This window comes from Accipiter gentilis, chromosome 5 (assembly GCF_929443795.1).
Source record: "Accipiter gentilis chromosome 5, bAccGen1.1, whole genome shotgun sequence".
Classification (NCBI taxonomy): Eukaryota; Metazoa; Chordata; class Aves; order Accipitriformes; family Accipitridae; genus Astur; species Astur gentilis.
Window position 1 is genome coordinate 42206590 of NC_064884.1, and position 27280 is coordinate 42233869.

At 47.4% G+C, this 27280-nt stretch overlaps 1 protein-coding gene across 3 annotated transcripts in view; it reads right to left on the reverse strand.

Moving 5' to 3' along the window:
* The window catches only part of ASIC2 (acid sensing ion channel subunit 2), a 520831-nt gene that overhangs the window by 31841 nt on the left and 461710 nt on the right, over nt 1-27280 (reverse strand). For all 3 annotated transcript variants that reach the window (XM_049801513.1, XM_049801512.1, XM_049801514.1), the window contains one exon: nt 15843-15993. In XM_049801513.1, the coding sequence (XP_049657470.1) occupies nt 15843-15993 (151 nt within the window). The remainder of the gene's footprint in view (nt 1-15842; nt 15994-27280) is intronic.

The following is a 27280-nucleotide window of genomic DNA, read 5'->3' on the forward strand; positions in this document are numbered from 1 at the left end:
AGCTTATTTATGACATCCTGTTTTATAGTGATTTTTCAGAATGAGGGTTACCAAAGCAGGGCGAGCGGGCGGCTGCACAAGGTGATGCTCCCCCAGGGTCCCTTCTGCTCCTCCAATCTCAGCTTCCTACCCACAGACCTCCTAAGGTGCCCTCACCACTCCCATCATCTGCACACCAAAACGGAACCCTTTATGCACCAGGAAAGGATTTTCTTTCTCTCTATATGTCCCATCTTCAGCCCAAAGCATCACTGCTTCCTTGCAGCATCTCCATCTCTCTCCCTTTGTCCCCACAAAGCCCCAGTGTTTCCCCCCACCAGCCCTCTCTCCTCCTGCCATCCCCCAACGCCACATATGGAGGATGCTATATATAAAAATATTTGCATTGTGTTGTAGTGCGCTGCCCACGGTAAGGCCGGTGGGGCAGAGACAGATCTCATATGGCAGCAGGCAGTCTAATATTTTCCTCTGATAAAAATAACCTGTGAAAATTACATCTAGCACGGCCTGCAGTGTTGCAATGAATTTTGCTGGAGGGGGGAGAAAAAAGAAAAAAAGCAATCAGCTCTAACCTGTAGATTTAAGCGGAAAACAGCACTGCTGATACCAGAGGGTGCTTCTGAGTTTTCACAAGGCACAGAGAGAAAACGGCAGCACGAGAGACAGGGCAGGAGGTGAAATACAGCGATGGGATGGAGCACAAGGCATAGCTGAACCCTGCTGAGATTTTGGGGGGATGAGGTGGATTTTGCAAGAGAGACAAAGCGAAGGAAATGTTCATCTCCTCGTGTTTTGATCATCTCAGAGTTGACCATCAAGTCTGAGGTGGACCCTAGGGCTCCTCCACAGCCCATGGGGAGGGATGGGTGATTATCCACCTCATCCTTTCAGGGCTGCTTGACTTACTGAGACGAGAAATCTCTTTTTAGGTAACGGAGGGTGGGATGGCTCCAATCCAGCTTTCAGAGCTTGGTCACCCTGTTCATCACCCAAATCCACCTTCTTGGGTGCCAACACACACGAAGAAATGATGTCTGCAAGCGAGGGGACTCCAAGAGAGTCTTGGTAGTGGAACCTCATCTGAAATACCATCATCAGTTCTGGTCACCGGAGCCTGTTTGATGGAGACAGGGAAAGAAGCACACCAAAGCTGCTGGGATGGGAAGCGGAGCAGGGAACCGGGCATTTGGGAGGAGTCCAACACAGCTTGGGTTGTGTGTCGTCTGGCGAGATGAAGGCTATGAATCCTCTCTATAAATACATCAAAGGCAAACACCAGACGGGAGCAGAGTGTTTCACCAACAGGAAAATATTTGTAAAAAAAAATAAATCCAAACTAGGATAAACTGATGGTGAATAAATTTAATCTGGAAATCAAAAGGTCTGGAGCCAACAATACAGGGCTGCAGAGAAAGCGTATTACTAGCATGGACAGCTTAAATACCACACTGCGGCACTGGAGCCAGGATATGATCATTTGTTCTTCAAGGAGAAGCGTAGTCCTTTCAAAACCCGAAGGGATTTTGTCTGCAAAGGCTCATGGAGAGCCCCACAGCTCACTTCTAGACTGTACGGTTCATGGTGAAAGGCTGAGGTTCTCCATCATCCTGGTGGGCACCGTACATGACTGCCCCTGCTCTGCACCCACTTTTGCACCCAGAAAGCGAAACCATTGGGGAGCCAAGCAGGAAAACAGACCATTGGGGTTATGAAGATGCAAAGGCTGCCTCTGGCATCTCCCCACTCTTACCTGACTCCAAAGATCTGCATCGTTATGTTTTAAGGACCCCAAACTCCAACCCCAAGGAAAGCTTTTGCCACTGGAAACCTCAATTCTCATCCTAGCACAGCGAGAGGGTCCCCGCATCCATGGGATCCACTCGGCATCCTTATGGCAACAGCCCCGGGCTCACGCAGGCTCCTGTGTGTCAACATCCCACCCTGGGGTAGCAAAATGAGCAAATCCAGGCCCCAAAGCATTGGCCCACTCCTGTCCAAAGTCCAGCCCTGCTCCCTTGGCCGCAGTGGTATGGGATGGAGCCAGGGGCCAGAGACACAAGTGTTCTTGCTTTTCTGAGTTTGCAGCTTTCATGAGTTCAATACTAACTTGTATTGCAGCAATAATGCTTAATTATTGTTTTTATTATTGAAATATTTATGGAAGCCCATGCAACATTATATGAACAACCCCGTGAGGCCATTACTACCATTATAGAAATAAATATCTGCACTGAAGGGCATTACGATGAGACACTGAAGATAAATTGTTCCTGGCTCCTGGGATGGTGTATAACAAACCACTGTGTAACATTAAAATGTGTCAATTTTTCCCTTGGGAGTATGCTTGGGTAAGAGCTCAGAGTGTGAGAAATGCATCTCAATCAGGGCACCGCCAAAATAAACAGGATTTTTTGCCATTTTTTTCCCCCGAATCGGCTCTGACATCCCTTGTGATGCGGCTACACCACAGAGCTGCTTCAGCCCTAGCCTGGAATTAGATGGGAGTCAAATCTCTATGACCTGCGTGTCTTGGAGGAAGACATCTGGGAAGGCATGGAGAGAGGCCACCAGTGAAAGAGTCTGGATCACAGAGGAGCAAACTGGGGGGACCTTCTGCTCCCCCAGTGGGACCAGCAGCCTGGACCAGATTCCAACTTTGTGACAGGTGCTGAAGTGTCCCAAAATAAATTAGTTTGCACAGGATGCTGGATGGCTGAAACGCCAGCGCTGGGTGTGCAGTGCCATGGCGCTCAGAACTGGTGGAAAATGGGTTTCTTGCCTGAAAGTGAGACTTCAAAAACAACGTCCCTGCGAGCTGAAGGTCTCTTGGCCTGGACCCAAGGTGACCAGATCACAAGGTAAAAGCAGAGCTGGCTCAGAGCCCTTTTTCGCCAGGCCCCTGCATGAATCCTTTGCTATCTTTGGCCTTTCCCCATAAAGAGAAGGACTTCTGCCTCCAGCTGTCCGGCACATTTCAGGATGTATACGGGGCTGTTTAAGAGCAGAAACCTCTTTCACATCCCTGCTTCCAAAGACACCTATTTTGATTTTCTTCCACTGGAAGAAAAGAGACTTTTCCTTCTGTATGTATATATTTGAGAGAAGGCAATGGCAATCATTCCCTTTTCCGCCGTTCACACTCTCCAAAATATTTGAGTAACGACATCATGTAGTATAATTTGTCACTTGGCCAAACTCCACAGATGGCATTTCCCTCTCTTAATCTTTATAAGCCTCTCCTTAAGTAGTAGTAGTGGAAGTAATAACCACAACAAAAATATTAAAATTGATAAACAAAACACAGGCGCAGTCCTCTTTCCTAAAGCTTCCCAGTTTCGCAGGGTGTTTGGTAGCAAAGTATACATCGGTGGTGGCAGCATGCCAAAACCAACCCTAGATAGCCCCGAAATGCTTGGGTTTCTTCACAGGTAGTGGTGCCTCTGCATACCACGCAGCTCTAAAACAGCTCGGTTTTTATTGCTACGTGGCTTTGCGATCTCATTCTGCTGTCACTGAGCAGGAAAGTCATCCAGCCCCATCAACAGTCATGACCGGGCACACCTCACTTTGCCAAAAAATGAGAAAGCATTAGAAACGTGTCCTGAAGAAGCAGAAGAAAGATGCCAGCGTGCCAGCAGCACAGGTCACCAGGAACATCACCCACACATCACGCTGCAGGTGACCTGTCTCAACAGCCGGGGCTGGAAGAGCCCTGATGAGACCTCCAAACCCAACCTCCTCCCCCAGGGCTGCAGCACGGCAGTCCCAGCCTCCTCCGATGGACTGCTGTCTAACCTGTCCCTAAAGCCTCCAGTGAAGATGGGATTCCCTCACTCCATTACAGACACAAGGGAGAACAGGAAGAGAAGACATCTTTCCAGGGCTTCATGCAGTGTCCTCCCCACCACCCAAATCCATTCGTCCTTCACCTACCCACCACGGCTTGTCCCTCCCTTTCTCCCCAACTTAGTCTTTCCCATACCTGAAGACTTATCAGGACTTCCCCTTCACCCTCTCTAAACCAGAGAGTGTCAACTCCTTCCCCATTCCAACCACCTCAAGTGAAGCCCAGTGCTGGTGCTGGTAACTCTGGAGCAAGGCGCCACCACCGTATCATTGCAACGGCTGGAGCTCTGGCAGCACAGACACAGCAGAGCCGATAAGGACCCTGCAACACTCAAGGTTTTTTCTCCCTTTTCATCTTTCCTCCACACATCAGACCATCAGGGATCTAGCACATACAGCGGCAGAAATGCACTGCTCGCAAGCTGATGAGAGAGGAGCTTTGACTCTTTCCTGCCCTTCTTTTAACCTCCATAAAAGCTGAATAATTAATCACAACTGGGTTTTTTTTCCCTTCTGCTCTTCTGTTCTGATGAGATAGTCTTCACCTGCTCTCCAGCCATCCAGAAGCAGGCTCGAGATGCTCTTTGCCATCTGTGATTCCTTTGAGCACTTTGTATTACTGCAATGAGACACAGTGCAACCAGAGACAGCTGTGCTCTTTGACAGAGATGCTCAACATGGACCACTGGCTATTTTGTCTTGTAAACAAGCAAGGAGAGAGCCATAACCGAAAGGCCAATGAAAATTTGGTGATGCTGCCTGATGATGAAATGAGATGAGGTCAGGAGCAGCCACCAGGAGCTGCAGCAAACCCTCATGGAGCACTCCTACATGGGGTGTGGGCACCGGGGCTTCTCAATTTCTTTCACAAAGACCTGCATTATCTCAGGAAAGATTTTTGCTCCATTTATTTGCTCCATATCTCACAAAAGACAGATTATTTGCTCCTTCAGAGCTGGCTGAAGCAATGGTGTTTTTAAGAGAAGATTGCTGGGCTCTACTCACGTTGCTCAGCGCAAGTGAAACGCTTCCAGAGCATCTACAGGAGGGGAAAACCCTTCCACCGTCATCCTCAGCACAGCTTTACACCACGTGGGGACTACAGCAATTTGCCTTAGGAAGCACCTGGGAGGTCTCAAACGTCAACTAGAGCCCGTGTCGCTACGGGCTGAACAAAGTCGGAGCAAAATGATGATCCCTGCACCAAAGAGATTAATACAATTAAATTTAATTAGCACTTGCAAAAGACTTTTATCTTCAAAGAGCTTTCTAGCCACAAAATCTCCTGGTACCTCTGTGAGATTGATTAGTATGCGCTGAGCTCTTTGTCTTCCCGGAGGGAAACGAAGACACTCGGAGAAGGGTCAAGACCAGAGACAGGGGGTAATGACCTGGATTACCCTCACGTAAAACCAGTGCATCCAGAGAGCATTCCAAAACCTCCCACAGTCACCAATACTTCACTCCCAGTGCTCAGAAAAATCAGCAATAAAAAATCAGAAGTTTGCAGGCACCTTTGCAGCTCCTGGGACAGCAAAAGCTGAGGCTGTAGGCAGCAGCCCCCAAACCTTGCCACCTCAGCGCGAGCCACCCAGGCACCGGCCGATAGCTGCAACGTTGGCCATGCCAGGCTTTTTCTCGTGTCTCCTTAGTACCCCACGAATTCTCGCTATTTTGAGCGCTCATATTTCGGCTACGGACATTTAACTTTACACACCAGCCACAAAGACGCTAATGAAAGCTGCAGCATTAAATGCGTATTTAATTTTAATGCGGCATGGCATTGCTTTGGAACATGTATCCGTTGATTTTAGGTGCCTTATCTCTGCTTTACCAGATTTCCCAAAGCCAGCTCCTAGTTTATATTCGTTTAGTTTTGCCTTAAATGAACACTTCCTGACTTTGGAGCTTTTTTTTAAGAAAAGCTCTTGAAGCATCTACATCCCTTAAAGGATTTTCTCATTAAGTCTTTGATACATATTTACAGCCTTCAGTTTAACAACATTATGTGACTGGAGACGTCTCACTGTGCTTGCTAATACCAGTCCTACAAAGGAAAAAGCCTTGCTCTCGCAGTAGCTCACACAACTTCTCAAGTAGAAGCACAGGAATATGAGCAGCTTTCCCAGCCATGTCTTAACTGCTCTGCATGTATTTGTCTGTATAGGGGACTGGGTGCTGGGAAAGGAGGAGATGAGACACCTGCAGCAGACAAGCACTGTGATTTTTTTATTTTTTTTTTTAATTCTGGGTGTCTTACTGCCAAACCGGCACAAATTGGACCTAGTGGATGTTGCATGATGTGCTGATTGCACTAGGATGGTTCTGAAATGTGCACCTTAGACAAGCTCATGGGCTGGGACCTCAGCATCAAGCTCATGATGGACAAAACATGGGGATGCTACTGACTCGCCTGTGCTGTCTGGTGAGGAAATCCCTTGCAAAAAACCCACACGTTTCAGACTCGTGTCTGCTTAGCAGCTGCCAAAGCTGTTGAGGTGATCCTTCTTGATGGCTAAAAACCCCACCTCTTTTGTGCTCAGAAATCCCAAACTTTAAAGACTGAATACAAATGAACGTTTCCCCTATTTATTACAACCAACCAACCACTTGATTCTAATACCAAGTTGAAATCTCCCCTGCCTCAAGTCCTTTCATTCCACAAGCTGTGCTGGATGGCCAACATCAATCCTTGGGGCAATCCGAGCCTGGATCAACCCCTGACAATCTCCTGGGCACATGGAAACAGCAGTACCTGCTACATCACAAAAGAGAAAAAACAGCTTTTTCAACAACTGCGTTGGCTCTCTCCAGCTCCAGGATAACGTTGAGAGGCCCTAGAGAGCAATTCACCGCAAACGGGAATATATCGGTTATGTGACAACCTTAATGACGCAGCCCAGACACAAAAACGCAAGTAACCTTTGAGCTGCCTCTCTTCACTCCGGCGCTATTGATGAGTATGCTCAGGCAAACACAATTAATTTTTAGTGGCAGCCTAATTTTGTGGATGCTTTGGTTGTCAGGGGGCTGGTGGAAGGTGGAAATAACGTTGACCTTTTCTCCCTGGGAAACCTGGCTAATTGAATGAATTCTTGCTCTCATTAGGAAAAGGTCCAAGATGCAGCACATTTTACGCCTCCCTTTAGGTGACACCAACCAGCCTCCTAAAGGTCAAGCTGCCTTTGATGAGTCGATCTGAGATCAGAGTTTCCTATTGCAAAAAAGCAACGAGTTCTTCTGGCCCAAACGCCTCAGTGTTGTTTCTGCTCAAGGTCACTGCTGCTTTATAGGTACCATTTATCTCTTTGGACGTTCAAGTCTTCAGAAGGATGAATCAACCCTGTGTCATCAGGGTTTGGGGTGTTTTTCTATTGCCTTGGCTAACTATTGCTGCCTGCTAATGCTAAACCTTTTGCACCATTTCAAGTAAGCAGTGTTCTCCCTTTGCGGCACTGACTGCAGTTCAGCAGAAGTCGTTTTGTGGTAGCATTTAATAGCTTACATTTAAGCAAGAGGAGATTTATGCATGGGAAGCTCTACTTCATTTTGCAGAAAGGGACGTAAGCAGCGAGGATAATTTGACTCTCTAAGGATGAGTTTGATGTCATGCAACAAATTACTATCCTAGTTCAATCTTCTTCATCGCTTTTATGGGCTCTCACTGCAGACTGTAATCTAAAATATTTCTGGCACAGAGGTGTCTGTGCAGGGCTCCGAACACACCGATTACCACCAGTAAACCTCGCAGTTTCATGAACAGCCGATACACAAGGCTCACCCTTGGTGATGGGGGATATCAGGTTTACGGCTTTGTGGCTGTCCTGACTTAACTCAGATTTTGATTTTGTGCCTTTCTGGGGCTCTAAGCTCTTGCAAAAATTGAAATCCAATGACAGCCAAGATTCATTTCTCTGCTCGGCCTTGCTGGAAGACAAGGTGTTGGGTGGAAGAGGAGCTGGGGAGGGATGTCCACCACCGCTGCCGCAGCATGACATCACCAAATCTGTGCAGTGCCCTGCAGACCGTTAGGAGCCAACAGCTACCGAAGCCCCACACACAACCGAGAGCAAGGTAGCACACTGCCACATCCCCTAAAGACCGCAAATAAAACTGCAGTGAAATGCTGGTGTGTTTTATCTGGCATTCCTTAATAAAAGATTAGTTGAAGCTAATCAGGAGGGAAAGTTGTTAGTTCAGGATCTCGGGATCCTTCTTTTGTAATAACAGAGGGCTTTAACCCAAGCGCCCTGGTTAAATGCCAAGCAAAGCTGTCCTGCTCCGGCTCCCCAAGTCCCTGCTGCAGTTTCCAGATTAATTCAGTATCATTTTCTGCATCTTAAACCATCATGTATTCTTATAGTGAATAACAAACGTCTTTTTGGTCTTTCCTCCTTCCAGAGGGAGCAGCATTTCATCCCCCTGCGCTGTTACACGCACACACATGGGTTGTTAATCAGCTGGTGAAAACGCTCCAGGCTGAAAAGTGCTGGAGAAGGCAAGTTACTCTTACACACACCTTGCCCTGCCTTTCTTCTTTTTTTTCCCTTTCCTTTTTTATTTTAATTGATAAATGAAATTGAAAACCAACCCTTCCAAGGCAAACAAGAGTTTCATCTGCAAAAAAGCTGCCCTAAGGCAGCCGCGGCTGCACGCAGGAGGCAACTGCTCGCAACATCCCTGTAATGGAAAAGAAATTGCAAAAACTCTGAGAAGCCCTGGAGTCAGCACTAACACATGGACTTTTAGGAAGCAGTTTCCCGTTTTAAAACGTGCTCAGGGTTTTGCATGAACACACGTACAATATATTCCCGTGCAAGCCATTACCAGCCATTGCTGTAGCCCACCATCCTACCATGGCGCATACCTGCTGCTACCCATCACTTCTTCCATTCCCAGGTCATTTCCTACTTATTTTATATTTAGAGATGAGTTTTATGTTAATTATAATTATTCCACTTTGAACTCCACAAGCTGTGCATGAAGCAGATGCACAAACCAGTGCCTTTTTTCCTTTTTCCCAAACTCTGCGGTTAACGCCGGTGGCTCAAAGCCTGCAGACGATTCCCTGTGGTGTAAATCCGAAACAGCCCCTCAGACCATGCCAGAAGCCTGGCAAGTTTGCAACCATGACCTGGGGGAGCCCCGGCTGCCTCCTCCACCACTTGAATTCAGATCCCTTGTAAGCAAAAGGAGGCCTGGATTTATGAAGAACCGCCACTAATCCTATTAATATGCAGAAGTAAATGACAGTGAGTGCTTTGTGCCTCTCCACAGCTGGCAAATCAAATGCTCCAGGACTTGGGCTTATTAATGCACTGTGCACAGAGGCTGCACAGCTGGAGACCAAGTGCCGGGGCTGGGGAGGCTTTGGGGAAGGGGGAGGACACATCTGACCCCTGAGCTAAATCAACTGTCCCTCCTTGCTGTAAAAATCCTCGCAATAAGATGCCGTAGTGCAGCAGGAGCAATGCTCCGCAGACCCATCTCAGCAGCACGGAAATGCTGTTTAAGTCTGGTTTGCCTGGCACAAAATCCTAGAGGGCAGGGGGAAAAAAAAAATCAAAGAAACCATGGAAACGCTCTCAATTTGCGCCCGCATCAGTAAACTTTTGCGAGATGAATTTTCAGGGTTTGGCAGCGTTGGCCTCCAGCCACCCGCATCTGCCTGTGGTCACACTCGCCCCCTCCAAGTCCTCTCCACAGCGATTCAGCTGCAGGATCCCAGAAGTTATCAGGGCTTTCGTGAGCAATGAGAAGGAACATCCCTGTCTCGAGCCAAAAGCATCGCCGTGGTCCTGGTTGCAAAGAGTGAATGTGGATGATTTGTGCTGCAAATCCCTTTGGTCTGACGCCTGGAGCATCCCAAACTTCAGGCAGGTGCTGGATATGCTCCACTACAGATCCCAAAACCCAAAGCAGGCAGTAGGTCCCTCAACAGAGCCCTGATAACCTGTTCTTTGCCAGAAAAAAAGCCACCAGAGAGATACCTTCTCTAAAATATCACCTATCCCAAGCTGTGCAGAAAGCGAGGCAGCGAGGCTCGTGCCGGTGTTGGCGTGATGTCCCAAGCCACGTCTCTGCTCTTCAAGCATCCCACCGTGAGCCTGTCCCCAGAGAGGTACAGCTGGAGGAAGGTCAGGGCTGGCTGAGAAGCGCTGCTCAGCATGGATGGCACCACTGTCACTCTTCTTCCCTCTAGGGACTCAAGGAGGACCCAAACGGCTCTTCCAAGAACAGCCAGCAGCTGCAAACAAATCTGATCTAACTTCTACAGCATCAGGGCTTGCGTGAAGGCTCTGGTTCAAAATTAAAGCCACGCTAATTCAATTTATCTGAATTCAATTTGGAAATGGAAAGAGATCAGCGGAATTAAGGCGGTTTTAATGAGGAAGAAAAGCAGTGGCATGGAAATTCAATGCCACCGAGACCACCTGCACCTCTGGCTAATTTGGATTAATGCTACAGACATGCCTCAGCTCCCCCCGCAGTGATGCCCAGAGGGAGGGTGAGCATCCAGCACCTCGAGCACGGCAGAGTCCCTGAGCTCCCACCACACACCGTCGGCTTTTCCTTTTCCCAGACCACAGTCCCCTGGAGAGGGGCTTCCTCTGGCCACCAGCCGATGGTCTTCCCTCGCATCCACCATTTGATGGCAGGGGTTGGTACCCACCACTTCATAACAGCACAAAGGAGCCCTGCTGGGAAACAAATAATAAATTGCAATCTAAATGGGCTGGGTGTGAAGGAAACAGGCTTGAGAACTTTCTCTGCGTGACCTAGATCAAAAGTCTTGCTTGTAGCCCGTGGTTTTTATCAAGTTAAATAATAGCAGCCCATAATAGTACGTGATAGTCTCCTAAGTGGATTGAAGCCTCAAGCTTTATAGATTTCATGCTGCTTCTTAGTGGAATTTTATAGCGTGTTTCTCATCCCCCTTTTTTTATTCAGCGTGTTACTTGATTAATTGGTATGAAATGTTCGTTTTTATCCAACAATTTCTGAAACACAAACGCAGAACTCTCTGATTGTATTTCTTATTTACAGCCCTGTAGCCTGAGTGATTTCCAATTTACTGTGCTGCTATATTAGGTCACTATATAATACCTTGGGCCACTCCAGAAAGATTAACCAGAAGTGGATTCCCTTTCCAATCAAATAGTCACTGCTATAAATTAGAGTTTCTTTTACTAATTTGATTGCATTTCTGCCGCTTTCCCTATCAAGTGCAATAAAACAAACACCCTCCGCAGCCCCGCCACTCCCTGGCGCCTAATCTTGTGAGACAAAGATGCGTAACCGCAGAATTTGGGAGACTCCGTGCCATATGTACGAGTGGCTGCAGCTTCCACCTACGCTACTCCGAGTCTGTGGTTTGCCGTTTCCCTCTTGGTTACTGGAAAGAGTTTTCCCCGGTATAAACCTTTCCATCTTGCATTTTACGTCCATGCAGGGTTGCTGGGTTTTTTGTTTGTTTGCATCATGATTCCCACCTGGAATATCTAACGCTTTCTTTAAAGCACAAAGATGATGTGAAGACTTCAGCCACAAATTATTTTCCCAACTCTTTTCACGTCTGGTACGCTCATGGTTAAAGTAAAATACCAGAAAATATAAACTCTAGAAGTGTAAAATTCAAAAGACACAGATTTCCATCTCTTTTTATTGTCATTTTTTCCACGCGCCTCATGATTTTGACAGTCCTGACATAATATTTTTGCACACCCAAAGATGGCAAGGCTGCCTGATGCCATGACATCCAGACACAGTCAAAATACCCTTTTCTTTGCACTTGAAAATCAAGACTGAAACAGTCTGTGTATGCTTGCTATTCCAAAATTAGACTGCACATAAATTTAACATGTTCAAATAATGGGCTTGCATATGCAGACAGTCAAGCAAAAGGTGTATTTTTCTATTACAAGCAACTTGTTAGACAAGGTATTTCAGCTTCCCAAGATATTAATGGATACTTGGTAAAGGTCTTTTTAGAGTGACAATACACTTCATTTTGTTTGCCGAGTCAGGAACAATTAAATCAGTTTTTGTATTACAAAGCATATGCCAATGTGACATGGTGGCGGCAGCTCCCGGAGCAGCCCCATCCCAAGCTACGAACCAATATTTTCCTTCTTCACTTCTTATTTGAATTGCAAAGAACAGTTTAAAAAAGAAAGCTGAGATCCTGAGGCATGCAGCCAGCAGCAAAAATCAGGATTTTTTCAGTCCATGCGCCAACTATTTTCATGCAGGGCTGTGAAGGAGAATGCGGTTTTATGGCATCTCCAAATCTGGAGCAAAAAGCAAAGCAGCTACGAGACTAAATACAGAATAAGATGTCACCGTTTGAACTTGGCATTGATAAAAATCAGCCCTGCATCTAACAGAACCATAACTGCTCTGTGCCAACGAGGGGCTGAGGGACCCAGGGTGCAGGAGAAAAGGTCTCATGGGGTGTCCTGGCCATGGCTGGGATGGAGAGGCAGTAAACTGGGGCCTGGAGGGTTCTTTAGGTGGCTGTTTTCTCTCAGACAGACCCTTGCAGGAAGCATGAGCCAAGGCCACCACAATGGGCCAGAGAAATGCGTATTTTTCCACGTGAAGACCTCCCTGCGATGATGGGAGAGGTTGGTCCACTTTCAGCATTTGTGAAGCCCTAACGGGGTGCAAACACCATGTCTGAGACAGCAGCTCGGTGGGGACGGCTCCAGATAGCTCTGGGAAAACTTGGATTAATACGGGACAACCAGCTGGGAAAGGAAATGGTTTGAGCAGCCACATTTAAGGGACACTGCAGAAGTTGGAAACTGGAGAAAAAAGGTCAAGTAACCCAACCACACAAAAATCATTGCCTAGGAGGCAACTAAAAGAGCAGTTGCTGGATACAGGATGGCTACTGGGAGAACGGAGCCGCAAAACTAGTCTGTAGAAATATCTAAAGAGTTAAAAGATAAGGAGTGAATGGAACAACTCAGGTTATAATGGAGATATTAACTCAACTCCTTCCGTCCTGGAGGTATCCCCATGGCTGGACCTCCCCATGCCTACACGTGGCTTTGGCACTGTAACGTGAAGATCTCACCCCATGTCCGCCCCCATCCCTCTCCATAGCAAGGGTTGAAGTTCACTGCTAAGAGCTGTGTGCCCTTGACAAAGCTTTCCATTGGAGAGCCAAGTTTGCACAGTCCCAGTGGTAGCAGCTGAGGAGATTTAATTCCAAACACATTTACATTATTATGCAAATATTTGGAAATCATCAACTCCTTCACTTACCTACTAAGAGCTGAGTTAAGTGTTTCCATGGGAACAGCAACTATTAACCACTATAGTTAATATTTTTATTCTGGTAGTGTCCAGAGAGCTCAATGAAGATTGAAGACAGCTTGTACAAGGTGCTGTACGAATGTGGAGGATAAAAACATCCCTTGTTGAAAGGCAGAGATTAATGTTTTATGAGCTTCAAAGTCAAGTACCAGTTCTACATGGACCTGTAAGAACATGGCCAAATTTGCGTGCAATGAAGTCCAGGAGCTTCTCCTATACAGTTTAACCAAATCAAGAACCCTAGCTATATAGTTTTGCCTTGAATCTTATAGCATTTCATGGTCAGGTAGAGACCTTAACAACTATCCTAGCGCAATCCAGCCCCATAATATCAGCTCGGTTCTAGGAACATGAAAATCCCTCCCTATGCCTCTAACCTTTAGCTGAGTGGAAATTTAAATTAAATATGCATGAGATTAGCTCTGGTTAGGTCATGGGAGGGCAGGACTTCATCAGGGGCGTCTTGAAAATCAAAAGGGTACATTGCTTCCTTCCACGTGTGCTCAAAAGCCAAGTCTGGACTCAAAAGACCCTAAAAGCTGCAAGATTTTTGAAAAAAAATGAATGCATTTGGGGTCGCTTTTCTCCCCCTCTCAGGTTTCAAGTCCACAGCCATGGCCAGGTTTCAAGCACCTCTCTGCCACATGCAGGGCTTGAAAGTTGTCTAAAGGGAGTGACCAGAGCAGAAGCTGCCATCCCACCTAACCTCTGGACAGCAGTAATGCTCGTAGATGCGGAGGTACCAGACTGGAACCCTCCTCCCCACTGCCACAGGCTCCCCTGTCCAGATTCCCTGCCAGACAGCAAAAGCGAGACCTAGTTGATCCTCCTCCCTCATCTTTTGTCCTCCCAGCTTACTTCTCCACCTGCCTCTTTCTTTTTTTTGTCTCCTGTGTAATGAGTCCAGCTTACCCAGCTGAGACCGATCTGCCTTTCCCAGCATCGCAGCGCTAGAAAAGCACAGCTCTAAAGGCAGCGCATTTCTGGATGGGTTCTTCCTAAAGTGCGTCCAAAAGGCAGCTCCAAAAAGCAAGCCTAAAGCAAGAAGGGTGTGACAGAAGGTCTGTGTCTCCATGAGGAGCCTCAGAGGGGTCCAAAACCCAATGAGGTTGTACATATAGAGCGTGTGGTGTGGCTGTTCGTACCTGCTACATCCCCAAGCTGTCGACCTGGTGGTTTCCTGCCCCCAGGAGCTTCCCCAAGGCAGCCCGTAAGTGATAAAGCATCAGAGGTAGAAGATGCACTTCATCTTCCCACTCTGTATTGTGAACCTGGTTTGCCTTTAAAAGGACAAGACTTCAGACAAATGCAACAAGTCAGAAATCATTATTTCATATCACCGTCTCCTCCCCCTCACCTGGGCCAGATCAGGCTGACTTTGAGTATGAGCTAAAAACTGGAAAGCAAAGCTCTTGCTATAAAAGCCTGTGCAATTTTAAATGATTGACGGGACTGTGGGAATCTGTTTAAAAAACACAAATAAATTTTAAGTTTTGAATGAATGCAACCAACTCTCCCCTTTGCTATTGAGCTGAAGTTTGAAAGCTGCTTGAAGGGACTCACTTGCACAGGATGACAGAGCAATGGCAACACAAAACTGTAAGTGATATTTGCTCCTCTCCCTTCCCTGATACCCAAAAATAAACACAGACAACCTCATCCTGAAAAACTCCCACTGCAACGCTCTGCCTTGCAACTGCCAAAGAAACAGAGTGGCTGGCAATCTTTCCAACGCTTTTGAATGTTTTCTTTAAAATGTCAACGTGGGTTCACGAAAACAGCAGCCGCCACTGCTGAAGAACTGATAAGGCTTGCTGTACACGGGTGGCTTTGGTGGCACGTGCCACTCCTCATGCTGTCCCCTGCCCATGCCACCCCTCTCGCAGCGCCCAGCCTCCTACCTGCTGGTTTTGCTGCAGGGTTCGTTAAAGAAACTGGCACCAGCATTGCCAGCAACTTTGACCACGGCAGCTCAGTCGGGATGACGGGAGCTGCTGAGCTGCCCTTGCAGCCGGCAGCGTTTCCACATCCGCTCCCAGTGCTGTCGCCCCAACCCACGAGACCTACGAGACAGCCCACAGCCCCAGCCTTTCTGCTCAGCACCTTCTGCCCTTCTCTGTGCCAGGACTAGAGGGCTGCAGTGCAGCACGCTGGCTCTTCATAAGATGCCTGACCCAGTTGGGTTCGTTAAGGGACAGATGTCGTCCATCCCAAATCCTTTGAGTGCAATGAGCCGAGCCCTTGGTCTACCCAGGCAGCTCTAACCCACACAAAGACAACAATTAGGGCAACGAACGTCCCCAGATTTCAAGGAGGAAAACACAGACAGCAGCTGGAGGTCCACCTTGAACATGTCCTCCCAAAAATGCCTTTCTAGGGAAGAGGGACATGCTGGAGCATCTGAAGGAGACACCGTACCTCCTGTCACCCACAAATGCCCACCACTGTCCCAGGACAGGTGATGACACTCCAGTTTGGCATCCCAAACTATGGAAATGCTGGTCCCAACTGGCAGCTGCAGACACCGAGAAGAAAAGCAACTGATTTCTGTACAGACTGAGCTCCTCTTGCTTTCAAGAGCTGGTTTAGACACTAGCTGGGAAGGATGGGATGGTCTTTCCAGAAAAATCACCAGTACATGCATGTTTGTAGGAGGAAAAAGAAGGTCTTACCTGTTTCTCCCCATATTGGCAAATATTCATCCTGCTGTATGTCTAGCATGATTTCCAGTCCATTGCCTGTCCCACCCTTAACCGTGGTAAGAAGAGGCCGTCCTTCTTCTCCTGAGTTAAACATGTAGCATTTCCCATATTTTGTAAACACCTGCGAGGAGAGAAGAGAGAAATAATATATTTCCCATATAATCAACACCTCTTCCCACCTGAACACGGGCAGAGAGATGAGAAATGGCCACGTGCCACAGCTTGAAGGGGAAACGTCCGCAGATAAATCTAACCCAGTTTAATCATTTAGCGTATCGTGTTCTCCTTACAGAAAATAAAAGATGGAAGAGAGAAAGGGAAAGCTGTTGTAGGGCAGCTAACAAATGTCTTCAGCAGTTCAGCAGAGTCATATCATGTTAAGTCTCTGAGAAACACATGTACACGCTGTGTTTGAGCTTGTACTAAAATATAACGCAATTCCCCGGTTTTGTGCGAGGCAGCCCAGTCCACCACCGCTGCATGCTCACAGCTGCAGACCTAGAGCTGGGCTCATCCTCAGAGGATGGAAACGCCGGCACTGAAGCCCATGCTTACTCCATGCTCACCCAGCTGCTGAATATCAAACCCTGCAGGCACAGCTCATGCCCACTGCTTTCCACCCAAAGGGAGCAATGTGAACGATGCCTGTGCTCTCCCGACACAAACAAATACAACATCCCATTAATTCCTCACTCTACCACTACCTGGCAAATAGTAAGAGTTAAAACCACTTGGGCAAATGAGGAAAGATTTCCTCCATCACTTTTGCTCTTCTTTAGTCTCATTTTGGCCTATCTCTCAAAAGAAACTCTGGGCAAAGCCCGGGTGGGGGCTTCCAGGCCACCAGCAGCTCCGCAAAGCAGGGATGACATAGGTTTCCAAGTGGGGTGACTTTTGGTGGGGCAGCAGAGATATCACAGCTTTGATGCGGTGGCATTGACGGTCTCGGGCATTGACCAGTCCTGCGCTCAGCCTTCCTCCGAACTGGGAGAACATATGGAAAACGAAAGATTAAAACACAACTAGTGCCTCCTCTGCCTTGCACTGACAGACTGGGGGACATGCAGATGTGCAGAACTTCTTCCAGTAGGGAAAGAGGATAAAATGGCTCACAGCCATTTAGAAATCCCCCAACCATTGCACGTGGTGAGTTCTGACAAGCACCAGCGTGAAATGGGGAGCGTGAGTCGGCTTCGAGTCATTCTGCTGCTTCACGGCTCCAGAAAGTCCAGGTTTTGCAATCAGTAAGCAACTGGCAAACACCAGTAATGAATATTCAGAACGAAGGGAGTCCAACACCGAGCGGCACACTGGCTGCAGTCCTGCCAGAGATCACAAGTCACTAATGCAGTTGCTGAGATCATAAGACCCCAAGATGATTCATAAAACTAAACAGAAGCTGGAGTCATCAGCAATTTATTCCTCTCAAATATTGACATATGCCTTATAATCACAGCATCAGGGAGGCAGGTGAAAAAAGAGAAATATGAAATCATATTCAAGTTTAAAACCTTCCATTGGAGCAAAAAGGATGCAGAGAATACGAAGCGTTTGCAGGAAAAAAAAATGCCCTTTAAAAAAGATTTTATATCCAAGTGAAAATCCCATTTTAATACTTGACTGACCTATTAAACCATTCAAGCTGGAAAGATAAGCTAAACAACAGTAAGCCTGTGTTAGCAGCCCACGCCCCGTAGATGGGTTTACCCAGATAGGCTCTGAAGGCAGAAGTAAAAAATTTCTAATTAGGCTAGTTTAAAATACAGCAAGAAGGAAACCTGCATTAGTGAAAATCACGGGAAAACAAGCAAGCTTGTATCGAGAGCAACAGCGCACCATAAAAGCTGAATAAGGATTTAGATGCTGATGTACCCAGTGCAGTCTTTAGCCAAATAAATCCAGGCAATTTTATGGGGCTTTTTATATGGCCCTTTGCAGCTGTAAAAATTTAAGTGTAAAACCTACAGTTAAGGCATGTTTATCCAACAAACGTGATCTAAAGTGACAGGGGCCTGAGGCTCCCTTCAGCTGCATGTCTGGGACCCCAGTCCCAGAAAAAGAAATCAAACGGTGACTTGAAAAGGAATAGACTCCCATTCCTCCATCCCCCCGCTCCACCCTCAGCAAGTGACCATCAAAGTCCACGAAAGGCGGCTGGCCATGGCCAAGAGCTCATCTGCCACGACCTTGGCAGATGTTTCTCTTGCACAGCAGGAGAAGATGGGAAACCTGCCCAGCCACGTAAAACCCAGGATGTGTTGACACATGTATGGAAGCAATGCAAGTGCTTCCCAGCCCTACATCTGCTCCTGAGCAGTGGCAAGCCCCAGGAACCATCTGAGACACAGCTTAAATCCAGGTGTTGTTGGTATCATCTACATCGCTCCTAGGACTCTGTAAGGAAACATTTCCAAGGAAGCCTGATGATTTTCTGCTGCTCTTTAGAACAGAACCATTTACGTTGGAAAGGCCCTCTAACATCATCGAGTCCAACTGTTAACCTAGCACTGCCAAGTCCACCACTAAACCATGTCCCTAAGCATCACATCTACATATCTTCTAAATACCTCCAGGGATGGTGACTCAACCACCTCCCTGAGCAGCCTGTTCCAATGCTTGACAGCCTTTTTGGTGGAGAAATTTTTCCTAATATCCAATCTAAACCTCCCCTGGCACAGCATGAGGCCATGTCCTCTTGTTACTTGGGAGAAGAGACCGACCTCCCCCTCATTCCTTTCAGGTAGTTGCAGAGAGTGATAAGATCTCCCCTCAGCCTCCTCTTCTCCAGGCTAAACAATCTCAGTTCCCTCAGCCACTCCTCACAGAACTTGTGCTCCAGGCCCCTCACCAGCTTTGTTGCTCTTCTCTGGACACGCTCCAGCACCTCAATGTCTTTCCTGTAGTGAGGGGCCCAAAACTGGACACAGTACTCGAGGTGCGGCCTCACCGGTGCCGAATACAGGGGGATGATCACCGCCCTGCTCCTGCTGGCCACACTATTTCTGACACAAGCCAGGATGCTATTGGCCTTCTTGGCCACCTGGGCACGCTGCCGGCTCACATTCAGCCGGCTGTTGGCCAACACCCCCAGGTCCTTTTCCGCCAGGCAACTTTCCAGCCACTCTTCCCCAAGCCTGTAGCATTGCATGAGGTTGTTGTGACCCAAGTGCAGGAGCCGGCACCGAGCCTTGAATTTTGTACATCTGGCCTCAGCCCATCGATCCAGCCTGTCCAGATCCCTCTGCAGAGCCTTCCTAACCTCCAGCAGATCAACACTTCTGCCCAGCTTGGTGTCATCTGCAAACTTACTGATGGTGTGCTCGATCCCCTCGGCCAGATCACTGATAGGGCCACCAGCAAGCGCAGATCCCCGTTAAGGCTCCTGGTGCATATCCAACCTTTTATCTCTGCAAATCAGGCAGTTACTTACAACTTATTACAGCCATATGCCACACCAGAACCATGATTGTGATAGGACGGAGAACATGAACACGTCCTAATGAGGAATCAGGCATCTTTGCTGAAGTACCCAGAGCTAGCAAACAGCATGAAGACTTTGGGGTAGGGTCACCAGCAGGCTCAGTGGCTAAGCAAAGAACCAGTGCTCAAGAGGAGACCAACAAGGTATAGACACGTCAGCAAACAGCACAGACCAGAAGACCTATAGAGCAAAACATCTGGGGAGGATGACCAAAATGCTAGACTTGATTCAGGGCTTTTTATTCCTTAGGACCAGCTTGAGCCCAATTCCATGCACTGGGTGCCCATTTGGGCTAGAGCACATCTTTCCATTAAGTTTCATCGACAACGAGTTGAGCCCAAGTGCACCAAGACAGCTCCTCAGTGTAAACCAAACCACAGTAAGCGAGGATAGTTGGGAGATTCACTCCCAAAGCACACTTCTGATCCAACTAAACCCCACGTAGATGCCTCCACTTGGGATCTGAGCTGGCTGCACGCTGCTCCCACTGCTCAACTTCAGCAACCCCCACTGGGAGAGCAGCACCAGGGCTAAGAGGACCCAGGCCCGAAAGCACAAAGAATTGAAAATCAAAGAGAATAAACTGAGGATGAAGAAATGATGTCCCGCCTTTCCCTGCAGGACAAGCTTGCTCACAGGGACCCTGTGGGAAAGGCAGTTGTGAGCTATAAGCAGTATTAATGCTTAAGCAGCGACCAGGGATGCCTTCGGGCAATCTTCTACTAGGCTTAGCCCTGTTCCCAGGCAGAAATGAGTCACCAATACATCAAACAAATAAATAAGACAGGCAAAAAAAAAGTGGGAAAGAAAGAATGAAAGGAAGGGAGGAAAGTCATTCTGCTCACTGCAGCTCGAGAACCTCCCTACCAGCCCCTGAAGAAGCCCCTAGAAGACCTTGCTAGCTCCTGCACTACAGTCCCAGCAGCCACCACCCTACTATAAACAACGTGCCAGACATAACAGCAGCTTCACCTCTGTGTACCACCTCTCCACATCCCAGAAAACACATCCCATCCATCCTGCTCTCCACCGACGCCGCATGGAGCAAGGACCTTTCTGAACGTGGACACGGCGTTTAACCTCGGCTCAAAACCACCAGCGGCCGTTTCACAGCGATGAAGGCTTTGAGGGTAACAGCCTTGCTTCGGAGGGAACTGGAGAGAGCCAGGGGACATTCAGGAAAGCCCCGCAGGGTTCATTTTTCCTCCAGAGCACAGCTCCCACAGGATGCCCATGCCCCCTTGCCAGCTACCTTCTGCCTCAAACCGTAGGCAGGCTCCTTCCACCTTCTCTACCGGGAGAGATCCCAGTGCCTATATGGACAGTCCCCTACCAAACCATACATAAATGCCATATATGTAAATATATGGCATCCCAATATATAAAATGGCCCTGCACGCAGCCAAGCCATGCACAGCAGGGCTTAGCCATGGTGCTCAATGCCCAGCCGCGGTGGCAGACTACAGCACTGGACAACCGCAGGTAGGTCTCTCTCGAGACCCTCAGCCACCAGGTTTTCCAGCTTTCCCTAAGAAGCTATAAAATACTATGTATAACAGCATTTAGAAAGACATTGCCAAGTTCAAAAATCCATATGCATTCATTTCAACTCACATTAAACGGGGTTGCGCCGTTCCTCACCTTCTCATCTTTGCTATGAATAATAATTTAGGAAGATATAACTTTTTCAGGGGATCCTCTCCGTTTCAGGCTCTTTTGGGCCCCCTGATATTCAGAGTGTTATCAGATCACCAGGATAAAAGGATAGAGCTGTTTGGAAAGGACAACATCAGTATATACCAACTGCAGTGGTACACCTGAGACAGTAAACACGAGGCAAAGCAGAATGATTTAACCTCAGTTTATTTGTCTTAGGGGAAAACAGCACTGCTGGCTGTTAGTAATGTTTTAACTTGCAATAAAAAGAAGGTCCAGCACAAGCCAGAAACAAAAAACACAAACATGTACCTTGAAAATAGTCTATAAAAATACCATTTTTTTCCTCTGATGGATCACTGGTTACTTTCGACAGCTCCTCTGAAAATCCCCATTTAAGTACAAAGGTAAAGATGTTCACAATCTGTGAAATAGTATTTGTGTGACACGGTGAGCCCTTCTTTAGCATGTAAAGGGAAAAATTTGTATCCTGTGAAATTAAAAAGCAGAACATGGGTATCTCAAACAGACTCCATGTACAAAACAGAAGACAACACCATCAAAAGCCCCGAGACATCAATGTATATCCTGCTGTGTGTCAAACCAATAGTCCAAAAAAGACTGATATTCAAAATGCAAGCAAGCCTGACTGGAGTAATAGAGAAAAAGGTATTTCACAGTTTATAACCAGCATACACAGGACAAGCATATCTGCTGATAAATTATCCTTTCAATATGGAGCAAAATGATGGTAAAAGCAAGTAATTTTAAGTCTGTAAATTACTTTTCTAAATCCAGACAAAGATGCAGGCTAGAGCTCACTGACAAGGCAAGACATTAGTTGTCAGATTAAGGTATTAACCATTGAAAAGGGAGCAAATTAGCATCCTTCACAATCATTTTCTGCACAATTGTGGTACACAAACGTTCAGACACACACATCCTATCAAGCCAAATCCAACAGCATCATGGACAACAGAGCAAAAAGGAAAACAGAGAGACTTTCCAGACAGGTCCAGGAGAAGCGGAATATGAAGCTGAAAGGGCCTGGGGAGAACAGAGATGGGTTTGGGCAGGAACACACATGAGATGACGGGAAAAAGATCCTGTTTAGGAGGAAAGAAGACCTCATTTCTGGGTTTTTGGCAGAGTGATACATTCCCATAGCTACCAGCTCTCCTGTGGCACCTGCTGAGCCGACGGTGGCATCGAGCCATGTCATTATTTCACTCGAGGTGCGAGGAACAGCACGGTCCGTTTGGCTCCATGCAAGCGCATCACGATAGTCCATTTGTTCACACCCTGGCAGGAGGTAGCAGTACATTATTTAAAATGAAATGATGGCTGCAAAGAGCAAATTGCAACGGATGCCTACAATAAACAGGTTTCTGAAGCGTCAAATCCCAAGGGGATCTCTTTCCAAAGGAGAACAAGACTGCAATGACAGCTTGCTAAGGAGAGAACTCACACCTATCGGGCAGAAAGGACTTCATCTCCCTTCCAAATGGAAATACAGAAGGAAAGAAGGAATCAAGTCCCTATCCCATGCAGAGGGGGATGCAAGCCTCTCCAGGGCATCCTCTTCGTTGGAGAGGACTACGTACCTCACTCCTACAAAGACACTGGGGGAATACAAAAATCTCCCAGACCCATGGATTAAAAAGGTGACCTGGTCTGTCAGCCTCGAGAGACCATTAGGCAAGGTACAGCTCTTTCAAACATTAACATAAACCAGGAGGGAAAATGCATACAGATGACATACTTTGGTACCTTCTCCTTCTCAAAGGGTAGCCATAGCTTTCTCTTTAAATCCAAGTTTATTCTGTATTATTGGAAACCTGGCACACAAGCATGTCAGACAAGCAAAGTATTATCCATCCTTCATGGTGTCAGGTTTAATCTCGCAACAGAGAAGAGTAATAGGGATGGAGCTCCAGAAAGCAGAGCCATAAAAGTTGTCAGAGATGTGTTTACAAGGACAGGGTTTTCCTTTCGGCCTCCCAAGACTGAGATATCCCAGTGGGGCTTGTCAAGCAACTCTGCAAGGCAAGGCAGGGAGATGTTGCCTTGAAATCAGTTCGATGTCTGCCCGCACCCCTCTGGGCACCGCTGTCGCACGACTGTATGGGAACAGCAGGGATGTCAGCTCTGGTTTTATACAAGCCTGCTGTTTTTAAATAAGAAGTTTTCAAGGTCCTACGTACCACCTGAGGCTAAGATAGTCTTGTGCTGGCATTAATGTTATTTCTTTTACAATCTAGCCGCAGCCAGCATCCCAAATGTAATAGTCTACCATTGCAACAAGCTGCTACATAATACATAACACTCCTAATACATCGATCTCCGCTTTCAAAACCAGTTTTTGCCACCGGACGGGACCAACTGTCTTTTTAATTTGTTTATTTTATAGGATGGCATTAAACGTCACCCAGTGGATCACAATTCATACACCTATATTCTACCCTTCAAGAACAGTTAAACTCTAGCAGCACTAACGCAGAGGCATGACAGGCTGGCACATTTAATTCACTAAGAGATATTGCCATTTTCTTCTTATTTGTGCAATCAGCCACTCCCTGTAATGGCATATTGGTGCAAGCATTTGTTTGAATGGTGAGTACTTATGGAGGGTCCTTATAGCTGGCATAAATCACCTCCACAGCGATCACTGCAATTTAGCACTGGTTGAGTGGATATTTAAAAAGAAATATAGCACTAATATTCTGGCAGCAAACGAATAAACTATAATGGTGAAGCTCCAAATATTTGAGAATTATGTTGGTCCATAAAGTAAGAAAACTGCTACCCTCTCTCTGATCCCCATCAAGCCCTAATTACTTCCACACATAACAAACTGACGCAGGACGATGCGACAGGAGCTCTGTCCCACCAGACCGAAATTTATTAGTCGCAGGGAACAATATCTGCATGCTCCCACAAAGGTTCATCTCCCATATGAACACAAATTAACATCTCTTAATTTCCCAGGACTTGGTTTGCAGAACTTCATCCACCGGTCCTTCAGTAACCCAATGCAGAATGCAATCATCAACTTTTTACTGGTTTGGGTTTTTTTGCGGGGGGAGAGGGTGGGGCTTTTTTTAACAAAAAGTTTCTCATCTTACAAAAATCAATGCCCCAGCAAAAGCGTGAGGCCACTCGGCCTGTACAAATGTGCATTGCACACAGGTGAAATGAGGTCAACGGCCCGAGACACACCAGGCTGGGACCGTGATATCACCAGCCTTGGGTTGAACGAGGTCAGACAAGACAACAACCTGGACGATGCCCTCAGGAAGCAGCAGATGGTGTGGAAAGAGGAGAAAGGCGGGTGACGGTGTACTGCGTTCCTCCTTCGTGACCACCAAGGCTGTCCCTCCACGAGCAGCAACCCGTGGATGAGCTCCGCGCATCCGGGCAGTAGGAGCCCTGGAGCCTTTTAACAGGTGCCAGCATACGGCTTGAAGGCCAGGATTAATTCGGATAATAATTACAATCTGTCTTCCTAACCTCTCCCCACTGATTCATTTAATGAATTGTTCTTCATTACCCTTGCTGAACTCCCTACTGAGTAGCAGCGCAGCTCTGTCTCCAGCCCAGCAGCAGCTGCAGCTCTGGGAGTGACAACAGCAATATTACTGTATGGCCCTGCCAAAAATACCTCGAGAGCGTGCAACAGGAGCCCACAGATCCCCCCAGAGCCCATCCTTGGGAAGATACTCATGCAGGTGCTATGGAGCCTTAGCAAAGAGGGTGGATAAAACATCTGGATTGGAAAGGTCGGTGTCAAACCCAAACCCCTCCAGCTGAGAAAGGATATCATGTACCAAATGAGTTCTCCAGAAAATGCTGATCAACCATCTTCAGACCTCTCATGTACCTTCAAATCATCAAGCAGCCCTCCAAAGCCAAAGGAGGGATGGGGAAACACTCGTGAGCTGGGCCATCCTGGTCATCCAGGGTGAGATCAGCTGGAGACTCCTCAGCCATGGCCTTCGGCCCCTCCACAACCATCCTGAGATACTGAGGACCTGCAAGACGGTTCCTCCCCAGCCAATGCCAGAGGCGTTTGCTCCTTGCCATAAAATTGCTCTCATGCCTGGAGCTTTTTAGGCCATTCCCTGCCTAGAAAGCCCAGCCTTTCTACAGAGCTGGGGCAGGAGGAAGGCGTCAGCCTCATGTGAAGGACAAACAGCTCCAAATATTCCCAACGGGACAACTTCATCTCATGCCTTTTGCAAAGGAAAAGCAGCAACTACTCCCTGGTCCTTACACAGAGAAGATAAGTGCTAAATGTTGTAGTGAAACAGCATTTCTCTGTAGCCAGCGAAGCTTAAAACCCCGGGAGGTTTTTACTACTTACAGCCCTGAGTGTTACAACTTCTGCCTGAAGTGAAATATTTGGGGCACAAGAAAAACCAAAGCCCGTCCCCAGCCAGCACAGGGCTTGGGGAGGAGCTCAGGACCAGCTTGGCCACCGCGGCTGGTGTGAATGGCCATCGCCATACGGTCGGGTGATGGTTTTGTGCCCCTTGCACACCAAGGGATTTGCACTGCAGGTTTTCGCTGGCATATAACCAAGCCGTAATTCAGAGCACCACCATTTAGGCTCTTAAATTTTCTCTACAGTCAATTGAAAAAGATATTTCCATAATGCACTTCCGTGCATTTTAGTTTGACATGCTCAAAAGTTAGCACAAAGCACTCCTTTCGACTTTCTTGTGATGGCTACATCACTTGGAAGAGTGAACTTTGGAGAGGCTGCATGCACGGTGCCTTTCTTCTTTCACCCGCTGGCTGCACACAGACCTCCCAGCAACGCCCCACTGTTCTCCAGTGCAGAAAATCCCAGCAAGCAAAGCTGCTCTCCATTGCTTGTGCACACAAAGCATATGTAACCAAGCACTCGTGCATATGTAACCATGCCCCGTCACTCGTGCACGTGCCATCAGCGTGGTGGTGAGTCTCATCTCGAGGACTCCCCTTGGGTGCGTGGAGCAGGGCAGGACAGGCAGCCGTCATGTTTCTCACCTCCTGTGGGGAAAATGCAGCCTGTGGATAGGTAAAATAGGGATAGCAGCAGTGTCTGACTCCACAGGAGCATGCGAGGACACCTGCATTCACGCCTGCGAGGCGCTCGGAAATTACAGTAATACGAGGAGCGCAGACATCGTAGCCATATTTATACCATCCTGCACCAAACACAAACAGTGGGAGTTTCACTACAGATGGGAGTAAGCTGAATCAGGCCTGTAATTAGGTAAAACGCTATCGGTTTCAACACACCAGCTATGCAACCGCTGCCTCATAGACCAAGACGACCTCCAAGCATCGGCTCACGGGAGGTGGCTGCTGCGCTCACGGGGCAACCGGTGGACCAGAGCCATCTCCGTGCTTGCTCCCAGGACTGAGCACATCTGATCCCGTTGTACTTTGCCTCTCTGCTCCTTACCACACGGATACATTATGGTAATACAGTATTTCATCATCCGGAGATATGGCAAACAAAGCAGCATTACCTACAGTAAGGTGTTGGCAGGTCTATCCCCAGCTGGAACTGTATTATACCCAGTGACAGCTGCAGAACAAATGGTCCCCTTACCGCAGGGAAAATACGAAAATAATAGCTAAAGCAGATTTCATCCCACCTAAATTCAGGCCTCTACAGTAAAACATGGACCCAAACCCCGCTACCGAGAAACCCGCAATCAGTGGAGAAAGGCAAAGCAGAGAGGAAGGCACATATGGAGGTACATCTATAGGTACAGATAGATGTAAACTGAGAGGAAGTTTGTTTTAAGCCTAAGGCTGATGGGCAGGATTCATCACACCCAAGCATCTATTTCCCAGAGATGGATCCATCCACATGGGACAATGCAAGGGAGCGCAGAGGCAGACCTCTGCACAGCCACTTGTTTATAGCAAGGTATAAAAAAATCCTATGCTTGAAATTTAGAGTGTAAGATACTGCAAAAAGAGAATTAGTAACCATAGTCCCTTCTTACTCAGCTGACTGTCTATAGGAAGTTAAATCTTTTCGCTCTTTTTCCCCCCCTTTTAGCTGGGCAGAGCCAGCAAGCTGGGGACAGCAGCAGCCCTGTTTTCTGGCCCATGTTTCAGCCACAAACCCTCACCCAAGAATGCAACTGCAGTTTTATATGACTGTCATCACCGAGGAGACGACAAACTTAACTTTCTGATTCCAGGGTAAACTTGTACCGGCAAGCAGGGAAAAAAAATTCATGCTTGTAAACGGGGCTGACTGGATCTC